At 41.0% G+C, this 14615-nt stretch overlaps 1 protein-coding gene across 1 annotated transcript in view; it reads right to left on the bottom strand.

Moving 5' to 3' along the window:
• Positions 1–14344, bottom strand: part of LOC126281477 (myrosinase 1-like) — a 54516-nt gene extending 40172 nt beyond the window's left edge. The window contains exons 1-4 of the mRNA XM_049980473.1: positions 14185–14344; positions 11704–11837; positions 4636–4770; positions 3006–3128 (exon numbers count right to left, since the gene is read on the bottom strand). Of these exons, the coding sequence (XP_049836430.1) occupies positions 3006–3128; positions 4636–4770; positions 11704–11837; positions 14185–14338 (546 nt within the window). The 5' untranslated portion in view covers positions 14339–14344. The remainder of the gene's footprint in view (positions 1–3005; positions 3129–4635; positions 4771–11703; positions 11838–14184) is intronic.
• Between the last annotated feature and the right edge of the window lie 271 nt (positions 14345–14615).

The following is a 14615-nucleotide window of genomic DNA, read 5'->3' as shown; positions in this document are numbered from 1 at the left end:
CGGCTGTTCGATACAAACATACTTCAGCCGTCTAGTTTCCAACCTTATTTTATTTGACAACTAGTTTCAGCGTTTCACTACGCCATCTTTCCTAAAATTTTCCCAAGAAGACGAAGTCGATCATTCTTCTCTCCTACTACAGTCCTTATATTTTCATTCCATTTTAAACTTCTTCGCGCCGTTACGCCTGGACATTTAATCAACGTGGCTATGTCAAGCAGCACACTCCTAATTCTGTACTCGAACATTATTGCTTTGTTTTTCATACTGATATGATTTAACTCACATTTTTCTACGCGTAGAGCTAGCAGTCATCCATCACACCAACTGTAAGTTTTGTGTAAGTTATCTTGCACCTCCTACAGTCATCAAATCACGACACCTTCCCGTGCATCTCAATATCATCATCAAACAGTAACTGTTGCCCTGTCTGAAAGGTCGTTTATGTATAAAGAACATAACAACGGTCCTGTCACTCTTCCGTATAGCACGCCTGACGACGCCCTTGTTTCTGATGACGCTTACGGTCGAGGGTAACACACACTTTACTTGCTTGCTCACCACCGAGATTGTCGCCCCAAGCAAGGACAAAAAAATGTCAATGCAAATAACATAACGTACAGATTGAGTTGACAACTGCCTTCGAGCCGTTGTAAAACGTCGTGAAATTGGTGCTCACTGAACATCATTTGTGTCAGGCTTGTTTTACATAATTCATCTTGCATTGTGAAAGGCTATATGTGCTACCTCCTCCGTTTGAAATCGTCACCCACTGTGCAAAGTTATACCTGATACCCTCTCCGTTTGAAAGCTGATCATCTCCAACACTTTTGAGGCTGAAACTGCCCTTCAGGTCTCCCAGCCGTTGATGTCATACGACTATAGTTTTACCTCTTAGCTGATTACAGCTGATAGCATTGGAAGTAGCAGAATGAGCGGACCATTTAAGGTTGCGAAGCTGGTGGCGGCGTACAGAAGAAACTATTATGGTCAGTGATACCCTTTTCTTCATGAAAGGTGTCTTAGATGATCTATGTTACAAGTAAACCTGAAGCGAACATTCCATTTTGACATGACTTGTGTGTGTTGCTCAACAACACATCATCTTCGTTATCGTCAATCCATCCACTGCTAGATAACCCGCTTCCGCGCATTGGACTTCAGCATTCGTATTGCTTCTGCACTTACCTTACAGATCATCGTCTTATTAATTCAAGTACGAATATTTCTTGGTCTTTCTAACACCCACTTGCTTTTCCACAAGTTCCACCAATCTCCCTACCATTACGACCTTAATTATGGCTCCATTCTGGCCTGTTTCCTGTTCCATTTTTTTTTCTTTCTGTTTGTCCTAGTCATTACCAAAATGCATTTTTCCGTTAGTTTGGTGAACGAAACTTAGTCAATGGTCTTCGAAAGAATGGTAGTATCCACCTATAACAAACTTTCTTTCCCGTTACTTGAGAAGCAATTCATTTTACCACTAGGATCCAAAGCTCTATCTAATCTTTGAAGTGTACATTTTGAAATGTACCTTTTGGACCAGGTACAATTGGTAGCTTCAGCTGAGTGAGTACTAATACACGTGATCTGCTTGTTAATTTGTAATTTTGTCGATATATCACTAATACTCAATTTTAGTTTTACTTCTATCGATTTTCAAGCTTACTTTCAAATTTGCCAATTAAGTTTTTCCTCATTAGTACGTCTGTCAGCAAAACAGACTAATAAATCCATACCACCGCTGTTAATATTATGGAAATATGCGATCTCAAAGTAAAGGCGACTGCGGAATGAGATTTTCACTCTGCAGCGGAGCGTGCGCTGATATGAAACTTCCTGGCAGATTAAAACCGTGTGCCCGACCGAGACTCGAACTCGGGACCTATGCCTTCCGCGGGAAAGTGCTCTACCATCTGAGCTACCGAAGCACGACTCACGCCCGCTACTCACAGCCTTCCTTCTGCCAGTATCTCGTCTCCTACCTTCCAAATTTTACAGAAGCTCTCCTGCGAAACTTGCAGAACTAGCACTCCTGAAAGAAAGGATACTGCGGAGACTGGCTTAGCCACAGCCTGGAAGATGTTTCCAGCATGAGATTTTCACTCTGCAGCGGAGTGTGCGCTGATGTGAAACTTCCTGCTAGTTGCATTGTTTCAGGGGTTGCTCTGTTGTTCCTTATGTCATCGGTTCACATTGTCTGTAACAAGTCTCTTACACCTAAAACTGCTTTGTGAACACCAGCTCACTTCGCCACTGCAGCATACGACACAGCTGCTCTCAGTCTTACGGGCATGTCGTGAACCCAAAGTTGTTTTTACAAACGATTCGTCTTGAAATTACAAGAGGTATTAGGTTTTATCAACATTGCAGATGACTACGAAACATCATAATATACCGACTTAACTCCAATTCTTTACTTATTACTTTCCCATAAACAACAGATTTTCATCTGGCATGCAATATGGCGTTAGCCCTTCACTGCCCACATAATATCTCTGTTCTCTTCGTCAGCTGTCAAAAACATGTTTGGGGAATGGAGTTCAAATCTCAGTCCCGCCTTTCTGAGTTAAGTTTTCCATGATTCACTACACCGATTCACGGTGAAGACGAGGTAGTTACACTGAAAGGGCCGATTTATTTTCCCGTAGTTGGAGTCCGCGCTTGCAGCATGTCTGGGAAAACTTGGAATCGAGAGTGCGTTAAATTCTAATCTTGGTTCAGTTATGAGGGGTTAACATTTCAACAGAAAATTCATCCATTCTCCAAGCAACTATCGCCTTCTGGGAATTATTCATTGCTTTCTAGCATAAAACTCGGGGTTGTAGCCTACCTCGGGAGTCACACTGAAGAAAGGAAACCTTGTGATAGTGGCAAGACTCTTTAATTTAATGTACATCTTTAATACTGGCTGAGGTAATTCTGAAACTATTTGCTTTATAGAAACTGTTGGTGCTCAGTATTATGAAGACCCGTGGAAGAAATCTGAATATGCAGGAACTCACCCTGTCGCCGAAGTTGTCAAAGAGCACCCTGGCGTACTCGAGGAAGTAGTCGGCAAGTATAGGGTTGGGCCAGCCCCCTATGTACTGCAAGGCTTGCGGTAGGTCCCAATGGTACATCGTAACCTGTAAGCAGAGATACTGGCTATGAACAAAACGACTGATACTTTTCCATGGTGACAATCTCCGCACCAAGTAATCTACTAAACATAGTAGGAACTGTAAAACGGCTTTCCATTGTTCCGATTCTTTCTTAACAACATCACCTTTAAAAAATGCAGTTGGTACTGAAGCATGCAGATATTACAGACAACACAGAGAGTAAAGTACCAATAAGGAGAAAACGTTTGAAAGTGGCACAGTTTGTCTTGGAAACTAATAAGATAGGATACTAGATTTTAATGTGTTTTAAGGACTTCCTTTACTTTTCCGAGCGGTCGAACACCAACAAAAGCGGGGATGGGAAATAACTTTGGAATCATAAAAATTATGGAAGTGGATTCTGAACAGACCATTTCAATTAATAAACATGTGATTTATATATTATCACATAATATACTGTATTACTCTAAATTATCAGTAAAGCATCTATTGTTAGTTATTAATATAGTGGCCCTGAGGGTATATTTCATCTGTTCTTTGCCTTTAAACAGTAACAAACAATGTAAGATCGTGGTATCACGAGAAGACCGAGGAGCCGCCAGCTCCAGCCATAATGGGCACAAAAATGATGGAGTTAGTTTTAACATAAGCCGAAACCAGTAAATAAACAAATATTATGGCAATCTCGACTGTTGACTTTAAAATAAATATGGCACGAGATCGCTGCACTCCATAGACAATGTTGTCTAAATTTATGAAAATGCAAGATATTCTGCCACTCACTTAAGTGGGCTTTATATAGTATCCATTCATATATAAAAACGTTTTAGTTCACTCAACTGCAGGGAAAAAACCTTGCTTTTTTCCTTTCTCGGTATTATCAGCCTTCTGAATTAGGATATTTTAAATGGTGCTTAGTTAGGAGGGAATTTTCGTCTAACCTAGTGATAATTAATTTTATGGCTTTGGCTTGGCGCAAAAAAAAATTGTTATTGTTAAGCAAGGTGCAATGAAAACCTAATGGTAACATTTCGCTAGGAAGAAAGTAGAAGAGGAATTAACACTTATTCACCAGACAAATACCTTAAAAATTGAAACCAGTCATGCCTATGATAAAAAACGAGGAAAGAATTTACAGCTAAAATAACTAGTTAGTTGTGTACCAGTAGTTAGCTTTATTTCATCAATAGGATAAGGGAAAGACTTTGCTGTCATCACTTCCTTTGTGTTTGGGACATTACATCTATGGTTTCCTTTAGCTCAAGATTTTGTTGATGTTATAAAGCTAGAGTCCACTATGTGTGTGAGTAGAGTATAGGGGAAGCGGCCGAGGGCCCAATACTTTACCTCACCAGCATTTTGAATTTTTCGAGTGAACACTTTTTCCCGTTCAGCATATGTGAGGTTTGTTGTATAACTGTACTACCATCTGCCTGTGTTAGTAGCCGAGGAGGAGTGTTGTGGTTAATGCACACTCTACTCCACCCGTAGTCAGAGATTGAAGAAATCTTAACAGTGAATAAATTCTTACCACTGGCTGGATGTCGTTCTCCAGTAACAGGTTAATGAGGTTGTTGTAGTAGTCGATTCCAGCCTGGTTGATCACGTCCAGGTCACCGTTGGGCAGTATACGGGGCCAAGAGATGGAGAAGCGGTATACTTTGGCCTGAAACAACCAATCGAATGTCACCACAGCACCTCTATAAAATGTGAAGTCAGAAGCTAATGTGCACAGATACTAACATGTACAGAAAAGGGCTGTATCTTTAGACAGTGATGATGAACTAAGAAGTAGAAGATAAATACTTATCAATAATTAAACCTTGTAGTTTCCAGCTAAATCCTTAATATCTGACGTCTACGACAGTGACGGCTGCTGAGACTTCTAACATTTATCCGACATTTCGTGGCCTAAAAAGAGAAAGAATTTTACTCAGGTGTCCCACTAAAATACAGTGGGGACCTGTTACTTCCTTAGGATTATGTATGGAGGGTAATCTGACTCGTAATATGGTTCTTTCTGCTTGGCTGGTATCAGGGAGGACTGTGGCGCACTGTAAAGGAAGTGCCGACACTGTGTGAAAGCAACACAAAGGAAATTCAAGTACAGGAATCTTTCGCTCTGCCAAAGGAAGAAGTGCCATTAGTTTGATTACAATGTCAAGAAATAATGAGGAACATTTTTGAAATTGGTCAGATAATTGTGTGTTGACGTCAGGTCTAACGGAAATGCAATTGACCATTCTTTCAATAAATTCGGTCAACGGCTGTGGATGTACAAGGGACAGGAGCGGTCTGTAAGACAAGGGACTATCGGTTTGGTATCATGGACTATGACTGAAGTAACTGAAAATTTCAAGAGCAGTCAGTAACACTCGCGACGTGTTTCACTGTAACCAATAGCAAAGATCTGCATAAGTTCTCGCCGTCTGATGCTGTCAAATATACGAGTACATATAAAAAATTTGCAAAAGTCACTATAGACCACTGTGAAATTTATATGACACATCTAAATGTATAATGTACCTCATCGGTTGCAGTATTTTTATGTATTAATCTGCCTGGAGATGGTATCTGGGAAGCATTCACACCATCATTGGTAATTTGATAGGCAGTGTTGAACAACCACCTGCCTTAGGTTTATCCGCACTTTCCATGATGAATTCTGGTAACGCTCCCCTAGGCTCAAAGTATCACTTTTTCCGGGAGTACTAATCCCGCAAGGTATGCAGAACAACTTCTGCGACGTTTGGAGAGTAGGGGACGTGGTACTGGTGGAGGTAAAGCTCTGAAGGGGGGGGGGGGGGGGGGGAGAGGGTAGGAAGGTGCAGAATAGCGGCAGACGTGTTTGGTTAGCTCAGTCGGTAGATAATTTGGACACGACAGGTAAATATACCAGGTTCGAGAGGTTTCTAGACACGTTTCTGAATTCGGTCGTTAGGTCTTCACATTGGCCTTTCATTATCTCTTGAAACCCGTGGTGGTGTCTCCTCTGTCTATCATTATCTGTTCAGCAAGATACACAATCTGTTGATGACTATCTCAATTTCATGACGGTCACAATTACGACCTCCACATCGATTTGCTCTGTGTTTCAATTTTAGCTTTCGTTTGTCACCTAGAAGTGTTATGCGTCTCTTCACTGATCTGTGGATTTAAGAAGCTTAATTTTCAAATTCAGATGAATTGATCAAAAACATTTCTCAGTCTTTATGTTCACGTCGTTTATTGTTCTATCTACTCGACTCTCTTAAAAACAAATTCTCATCAACTGGTCTATAATTTTATATTATATATAATTTTATATTGTATTACATCTAATTATATTGTTTTTTTTTCTCTATATTGCAGAACTGTTTGACAACTATGACATTCCTTGAATATATTTACACACTTCTGTTGTATTACTTTTCCTGCAATTTAAATAAGTTCTATTACAACCACATTATCCTTCGTCACATATGGTCTTTTTCAGACTTCGGATGGCCTTACATATATGTGGCTTGTAGTTACTTATGGAAATTCATTGCCTTCATTATTAACAAGAAATACTTCCAATTCTTATCTTGATACATACAAACATTTAAAGAAATACTTACCTGCTTGCACCGCTGTGTCTCTATGAGGGCGTTACTCTACCATCTGCCGTATTCACTAGCAAAAATTTAATACTTAAAATAAGTTTGTATCTTAGATTTCCCATACCTCTTTTTCTATTGTTTCTCTTATAAAATTTTCATTTCTCTATGTTGCTTTATATGTGGGACGTTAGTGTGCAGTTCCATTTCGTTTCCAATAATCTATGGTGTTGATTTTATCGTTTACACGACGCTCCTGTAGTCTCTTAAATACATGCGTTATTAAATTTGAGATTACCTTTATATTGCTTTCTTCATGTCTAAACATATTTTGCAGCTTTCTAAGGCACGGCTACAAAATAATTATCTGTTATGTCAGTAATTATGATTCATCTTGTAACATGATGAATATGTTGGTAAATTGCATGTAGTATAAAACCCTATTTCTTAATGAATCCTCACGTTGTTCAGGTCATATCCCAGATCTTTCCAGATATTACTTTCAAACATGTCGTCTGTTTCTGCTTTGCATCTTCCTACTTTTATGATTACTGGCTGTTCAGAAGTGGTATAAGTTCGACACTTTACAACTTGCCAACATGTTGAAAAATGAGATTCCTATTATATATCAAATACCTGAGTTTTAGATGGTGCTTGTGAGTGCTCCATCTGGCTCTGATCTCTTCATCATGATCCCAGTTTTCTGTTGTCCATCTATATCATTGAATCTTAGCAGCATGGCCCATTCATTGTGATAACTAGCTTGTGTGTTATCTTCTAGCTAAGGGCTACAATTTTTGTTGTTTGGTAATACGCTAGATAGATGATACATATCCAGCGATCACAGGCCCTGCGGACGCCGCGCTGCTTCCACAAACTGCCTCCATTTTTTCCTGTTTAGTGCCTGGTTCCTCCATGTGTCTTCAGTCCCCAGGGCTGCAAGATCCTTCGCCACGTCGTCATCCAGCGCTGCCTTGGTCGTCAAACGCGATGTTTGGTGTTTCGTTTCCCCTGTCCTCCGTCTGGCATATGGGCTACATGACCCACCCATTGCATTCTTTTGCTCTTTATATTCCGCAGGATAGTTTGTTGTAGCATCAGAAGGCAGATTTCCTCGTTTTTCCTCCCATTCTCTGTTATCTAAAACTCGTCTCCGTATCATCCTCATTCCCCTTCTTTCAAATATTAATAGTTTTTTAATTTTCTCGCTTAGTCATGCTCCATGTTTCTTAATCGTACATTACTGCTGGGCATATTACTGCGTTGTAGATTTATATCTTAGTGTTCACTGAGATCGATTTTGAGCCGATCGTCACTCTGAGTGAATGCATATATTTCATTCCCATTGCTATTCTTTCTTGATGTTCATTTTTGTGTTGTTGTCCGTAGTAAACCAAGATCCCAAGTATTTGAACTGGTGTACTCTCTTAAACCTCTTGCCACCTATCTCAAGAGATTCTTCCTTCTCTTGGCTTCTTCGTAATAGAATGAACTCTGTTTCGTCTTGATTCACTTTGAGCCCTACCGTCTGTGCATAATTGTCGATTTTCTTGTACATTCCTTTTAACTCATGTTTTTATTCACTTATTAGTACTTCGTCATCTGCATATGCGATAGAACTGAAGTTACCGACGATCTGTACTCCAGCCCACTCCTGTTGTCAACACTCTTTTATTACTTTCTCTGAGATGAAATTCAACAGAACACATAGGATAGCAACTCCTTCTCTCAGGCCTCTCTCAATCTCAAATGTATCTGATGTGGCTCCTCGGAAACGTACTGCTGCCTTTGACCCTTCCATACAAGCTTGCACCATTCTCACTAGCTTCTCACGTGTTCTGAAGTCACGCATTGCATTGTATAGGCTATTCCTGTGGTGCCTGTCATATGCACCTGGAAAATCGACGAACAGGCTGTAGATATCTTTATCATATTCCCAGTGTTTTCAAACAATTGTCTTATGAAAATGTAATTTATTGTCTATTGGTTTGGTCGAAGGCCAGATTGGTACTCCCGTATGTTGTTGCCTATGAATGGTTGCAATTTTCTGAGGATAATAATAGACAGTACGTTATACGTTACATTCAACAAGCTGATTCCTCTGTAGTTACCACATTCCATTTTGATTCTCTTCTTGAATATTGGGCATATTATAGCCAACATTCGTTCTTCTGGCAGTGTCTCCTTCTCCCATATCAACTGGATAACTTTATGTATCTCTAAGTGTAAGTTCTCACCTCGTTCCTTGATTAATTCTGAAGTTATTCTGTCCTCCCCTGAGGCTTTTTTTGTTTCTGAATCCTTTGATTGCGATCTTCATGTCTTCTTCACTAATTTACCACACTCCTTCATCTTCCCTTTCCTCCGTAGTGTCTGCAGGTAACATCTCATCTGGGTCTGGGCGATTCAACAGTTCTGAGAAACATACTTTCCATCTATCTACGATTCCTTCCTTGTCATTTATCAAGTTGCCGTTCTTATCTCTAATAAGAAATTGGGCTATTTTTGCCTTGAATTCATTCTTGTTTTGGCTCTCTGCCTCAACTTGTGTTAGCAGACTGGTTAGATATATTCTCGTCTCTGCTGTTAGGATTCGCCTTGTCTCCCTTCTGACGTGGATAAAATGTTCCGTTTTCTGCTCATTCTCCCTGTCAGCTAGCCACTTTTCCCTCACCTTCTTCCTCTTTTCTGTAGCTTTCTGACATGTCTCGTTGAACCATTTCGTCTTCTTCATTACCTTATTCCTTGCCAGTTTATCCTCCGCTACACTAAGCTCAGTGGGCTTTATTTCTTTCCACTTTTCCTCCAAGTTCTCTCTTGCTTCCTGGGTCTCTAGGACCTCAAAACGGTTTTTAATTTCTATAGCATATTGTTCTTTAAGGACACTTTCCTATAGTTCCTGAACATTCAAAGAAGGTTGTAGTGTCCCCTTCTTCTTATGCATATAGGTGAACATGAATTTAAGGATGCATACAACGAGGAAGTGGTCTGAAGCATAGTCGTGTCCTCTGTACGACCTGACGTCCACGACTATGATTAAAGCGCTGGTCCAGCAAGATGTGATCTATCTGGTTGGTGGTTCTTCCATGCGGTGAGCACCATATTCCCTATAGGTATTAAAGTAACCCGTGTACGAAACTCCTTGGCCATCATTGTGCCTTGTACGAGCTCCACTGGACCTATGGGTGCCCACGTGAATGTTCCTCAGAGTATAATGGAGTCGCCGCCAGCTTGTCTCCGTTCTGAAGTACAAGGAACTTTTTCCCTGGGAGATGAAGGATTCGCGTTCTCCCACGCGCATGATGAAGAAGGCATCGGGATTCGATTCACCAGACCATGCAACGCTCTGCCACTGCGCCAGCGTCCAGTGCCTAGGGTCACAAGCCCACTTCAGTCGTAGTTGCCAATGTCGTGGTATTAACAATAGCATATGCATGCGTCGTCGGCTGCGGTTACCCATCGTTAGAAGTATTCGGTCCACTGTTTGTTCAGACACGCTTGTACTCTGCCCAGCATTAATGTCTTTGTTAAGTTCACCACAATTCGCCTTCTGTTCTGTTTTACCACTCTGCCCCGCCCATGAAGTCCGACATCTGTAACGAGGGGTGGCTGCCCAACCGCAGGACGTGTGGACGTGGTTCACCTAGGTTCCGCCACGTGTTGAAGGCAGTCACCACAACCGACAAGTCATGCAGTTTCCGAAATGCTCGTGCCGAGTCTCCGGGCCATATCAGACCACCGTCGGTCAAACTCAGTCAGCTCTCGTGCCTCCTCCAAATTACGCACGGACGGCACGCTCATTGATGCTACACACACCTTGCGTGTGTCTGACTGGCAGTCATTCCTCGCCAGGTGGCGCTGCTATCACCTTGACGGGTTTATATCGATAGTAGGTCGGTCGTCACAATGTTGTGGCTGATCAGTGTATATTATTTATGAAGAATCATCTTAACAAGATCGCTAGCAATTCTTTACATTATAATGGCCTACTTCGGCAGATATACGCTGTCATCGTCGGCTGTCGTAAGATTATTAGTTGTACACGCTTCTTACAGTACTGCAAGTCACATAGTGATATTGCGTCAAATAAAATGGGGCAGGAAACATCAGACAGTCACAAAGAAAATAACATACAATTAACACATATATCATGTTGTGCTCACGTCCCAACGTACACTAATCGCTTGACTCCACAATGGCGACAGAGCTGGTGTAATACTAGCTAGGTCGCCTGTGTGGTGTAGCCGGCCGGAGAGGGCGTCCGGTTCTAGGCGCTACATTCTGGAACCGAGCGACCGCTACGGTCGCAGGTGCGAATCCTCCCTCGGGCATGCTTGTGTGTGATGTACTTAGGTTAGATAGGTTTAATTAGTTTTAAGCTCTAGGCGACTGATGACCTCAGAAGTTATGTCGCATGGTGCTCTGAGCCATTTGAACCATCTGAGCCTTTGTGGTGTCAAGCTATTAGTATACGCTGGGTCATCATCACAATGGCGACGTAGCTAGTATAATACCGGCTAAGTCGCTTTTGTAGTATCAACAGATCAGTGTACACTGGGACACGGGCACAACAAGTTGTAATTTTTAATTGTGTGTTATTTTATTTGTGACATGGTGATGTTCCTTTTCGCGTTTTAATTGATGCATATACTATGTGACTTTCTCTATTATAACAACCATGTGACACTAATAACGTCACAAGGTCCGAGGATCACAGCGTGCATCTGCCGAAACCAGTCACTGTAATAAAAAAAATTGCTAGCGATCTTGGCTTACCTGATTATTCAAGAGTAATATCCGAAACTGAGTCAGACACATATTTGTTTAACTTTCTGGCAACAGCTAGGTGTGCATCACTACAGGTGACGACAGAGAGTCATTGTATGTGGAATGTGGAAAGAAGAAACTCTATCAGAAAGCACAAGGATAACGGGTTTCTTCAGCATTCTCATAATGTCGTCTATTTTGAACTACACAATAACAGAGCACTGTGCGCCGGTTTCCTCCCGCATTACACTCACCCCCAGGTCCTTGAGCGCCTGCACGTCCTCGGCATACTTGTGGTACGAGTCACAGGCCACGTCCCCATTCTCGCCGTTGTTGCCGTACTCTGGATGCTCGTGCAGCATGTGGTCCCAGATGCTCTCTCCTTTGCCTGTAAGGTAAAAGGGTAGTAGGGTGTCATGTTAACTTAGATAAACTACTGAATTAAAAAATAACTTCCAGTTTCGACCACAAAAATCATGTTCAGTTTCCAAAAGGGCAAGATCGACATAGCACATATAGTAATACTGTCAGCAATAATAATACTAAAGTATATATAATATCTGTGATACCTAAGCTATGAATAACAGAATTCCACATCCGTATAAACATGAACAGTTATTGTTAATTTGATAGATTTATATTGAAGTGAATAGTTGTCAGCATACTAAAATATATACAATTAGGGCGGCAGTAAATGCTACACCAAAATGGTGTACACGTTTGATAAGACTGCAGAATCAAACTAAAAAAAAATAGAGTACCAATTTGAAGCTGTAATAAGAAATTCTGCACGGCAAACAATTTTTTAACGGTCACATGAGAAGAAAATCTTGTTAAATTTGCGAGTCTGAGTTTTATTATTAAAATCATGATGCATCAACAAATATAAAGGACATGCATCAGGTGTCAAGGGTCACTCACTCCTAAATGGAGGTGCTTCAAACTATCGAGCTACTTCCTTGCCTTACGTCCAAGGTGGCATTCTGTTCGTACAGTATGGAAATAGTTCTTGTCAGTTCCGATGCTGTAAGCTCTTTTTAAACCAAAATGATAATCAATACAGCGCAAAAACAAATAATGTTGTAAATTTCATTTTTGTTTACTTGATAACTATTTTCGGGTCGGGACAGATTTTCAGATCATCCAGATAGTCAAAATAGTGTTTCGGAGTACATAATAACCATGTTCTGATAACAAACACATGTGTTTGAGAAAGTGCAAATGAACAGTTACAGAGAAAACAAATATGTGTGTCGTTTTGACATGATTGTTGTACTTTAGGAAATACTATCTTGAGTATCTGAATGATTTGAAAATGGGTACCAAAAATCTAGTCTTCAACAAAATAAAGGGATGTTATAAATTGTGGTTGGTTTTCTGTTGTACTGATTAACAAAATGTCCTCTCCTGAAATTACTCCAGCATAATGGCAGTTCGTCACATGGTAATGATGCTGAAGAGATTATGTTTTTGCACTGTGTAGTACACTTTCAAGAGCTTGCAATATAATTATTTAGAAATAATTTACTACGAAATATTAACAATGTAACCGCAAGTGATATCGCACAGATAATGTCTGTAACGCATAATCAAAATGCTACTGGAGAAAATAGAATTAGTTGCAGTGATATACTCATGATACATTTATTATTTCATAATACAATTTTTCCTAATGTCTCTTAAGGTCTTCGGGAGGACCCACATACAGTAGCTAACATTAGAGAATGAAGTGCGTACAGATGATGTATTTACCGGATAAAATTGACTAACAACGGGCCGTAACAAATTGTCAGATTTGTTGTAATGAGAAGAAAATTGATCGCTGAGTAAAGAAAAGTCCTCTGGCATGACTGACTGGGTGATCCCGAAAGGCAGGTATATCCGCCTAATGGGAAAGGTTTTCCCTATCTACCAATCCCACAGGCTCCTTTCCGTCACGAAAATGACCCTGGCGCGGCGACTACTAGCTAAGAACTTCATGCCACGACGTCTCCTTCCATTGCCGACGAAATAGTGGCAGCGAAAATTTAATTCAGCACCAAGATTCGAACCGACTTACTCCCACGTGAGCAACACGAAAAACGCGTGCGTTACCTTCCTCGGCCACAAAGACGGGTAAACGACAATTAAACTGGATGGAGTGAAATGGGTGGTACATGGAGCAACGAATTGCTTTGCAGGATTTCTGAAGATGAGTTTGGGTCTACGACTTAATGGAAAACGGGTAGATGACTTCGGAAAAGTGATAGGTGCTACATCAATCCCTCTCATTGAAAACTTCTTTTAGCAGAATTATCTATAGGAGTTCGATGCCCAGACGAGACTTTCAGTTGACATAAGTTGCGACATAAAGTCGCGTAAGAGGCCTGCGACGTATAACGTAAATTGTGAACACATCTTATACACTGTTGTAATAGTTCGCTTAGAAACAGCAGATCTCTCGTTGTTAAGAACTATATTTGACGCGTTACGGGCTTAGCCTCTCTTCAGAAAATCAAATGAAATGCCTTCATGTCAAGAGTCACATGAGTGCAATCTCAGTCTTGTAGAATCTGAGTATAGCACAGTATAAGAAGTGTTCAGAATGTCACTTGGCCAACGTTGAGGCGGCAATTAAGAAAGCAAACAAGAAGTAATAATATTACTGGAGCTCTGTATTAGCTTGTTCCTCAGATTCTAACTCTCCTAGAAACATCTGGAAATTGCTGAGTATCGTAGATGAGTGTGTCGCTCACCATCCTCGTTCCAGGCGCCCTCGATCTGGTAGGAGGATGTGGCAGCACCCAGCAGAAAGCCCTCTGGGAACTGGTTGACCTCTCTGGCGCGAGCGGTCGCCAGCAGACAGGCGACTCCCAGTATCTCCAGGTATAATGTCACACGTGCCGCCATGCTCAAAGCTGCAGCTGTAACGGCGCTCGTTGTCACTTATAAACAGTCAAAGGTATCTGATAACAATAAATTGTCAGTTATTAAACGTTTGTAATAGCGTGTGATAGTTTTTTGTCGCGTATTTTGACCTCCAAGTAACACTTCTGTAATCAGATGATGAAGCTCGTCACTTCCTTTACAGACACTGCAGAAAACAGTCTCACGCTCTGCGATATTTTTTATACTAACAACTTCCTCTGTCAATACAGGAGATTAACAGCAGTTAACATAAAGGCCA

Source organism: Schistocerca gregaria, chromosome 7 (genome assembly GCF_023897955.1).
Source record: "Schistocerca gregaria isolate iqSchGreg1 chromosome 7, iqSchGreg1.2, whole genome shotgun sequence".
NCBI lineage: Eukaryota > Metazoa > Arthropoda > Insecta > Orthoptera > Acrididae > Schistocerca > Schistocerca gregaria.
This window is presented reverse-complemented; position numbering and strand designations above follow the sequence as displayed.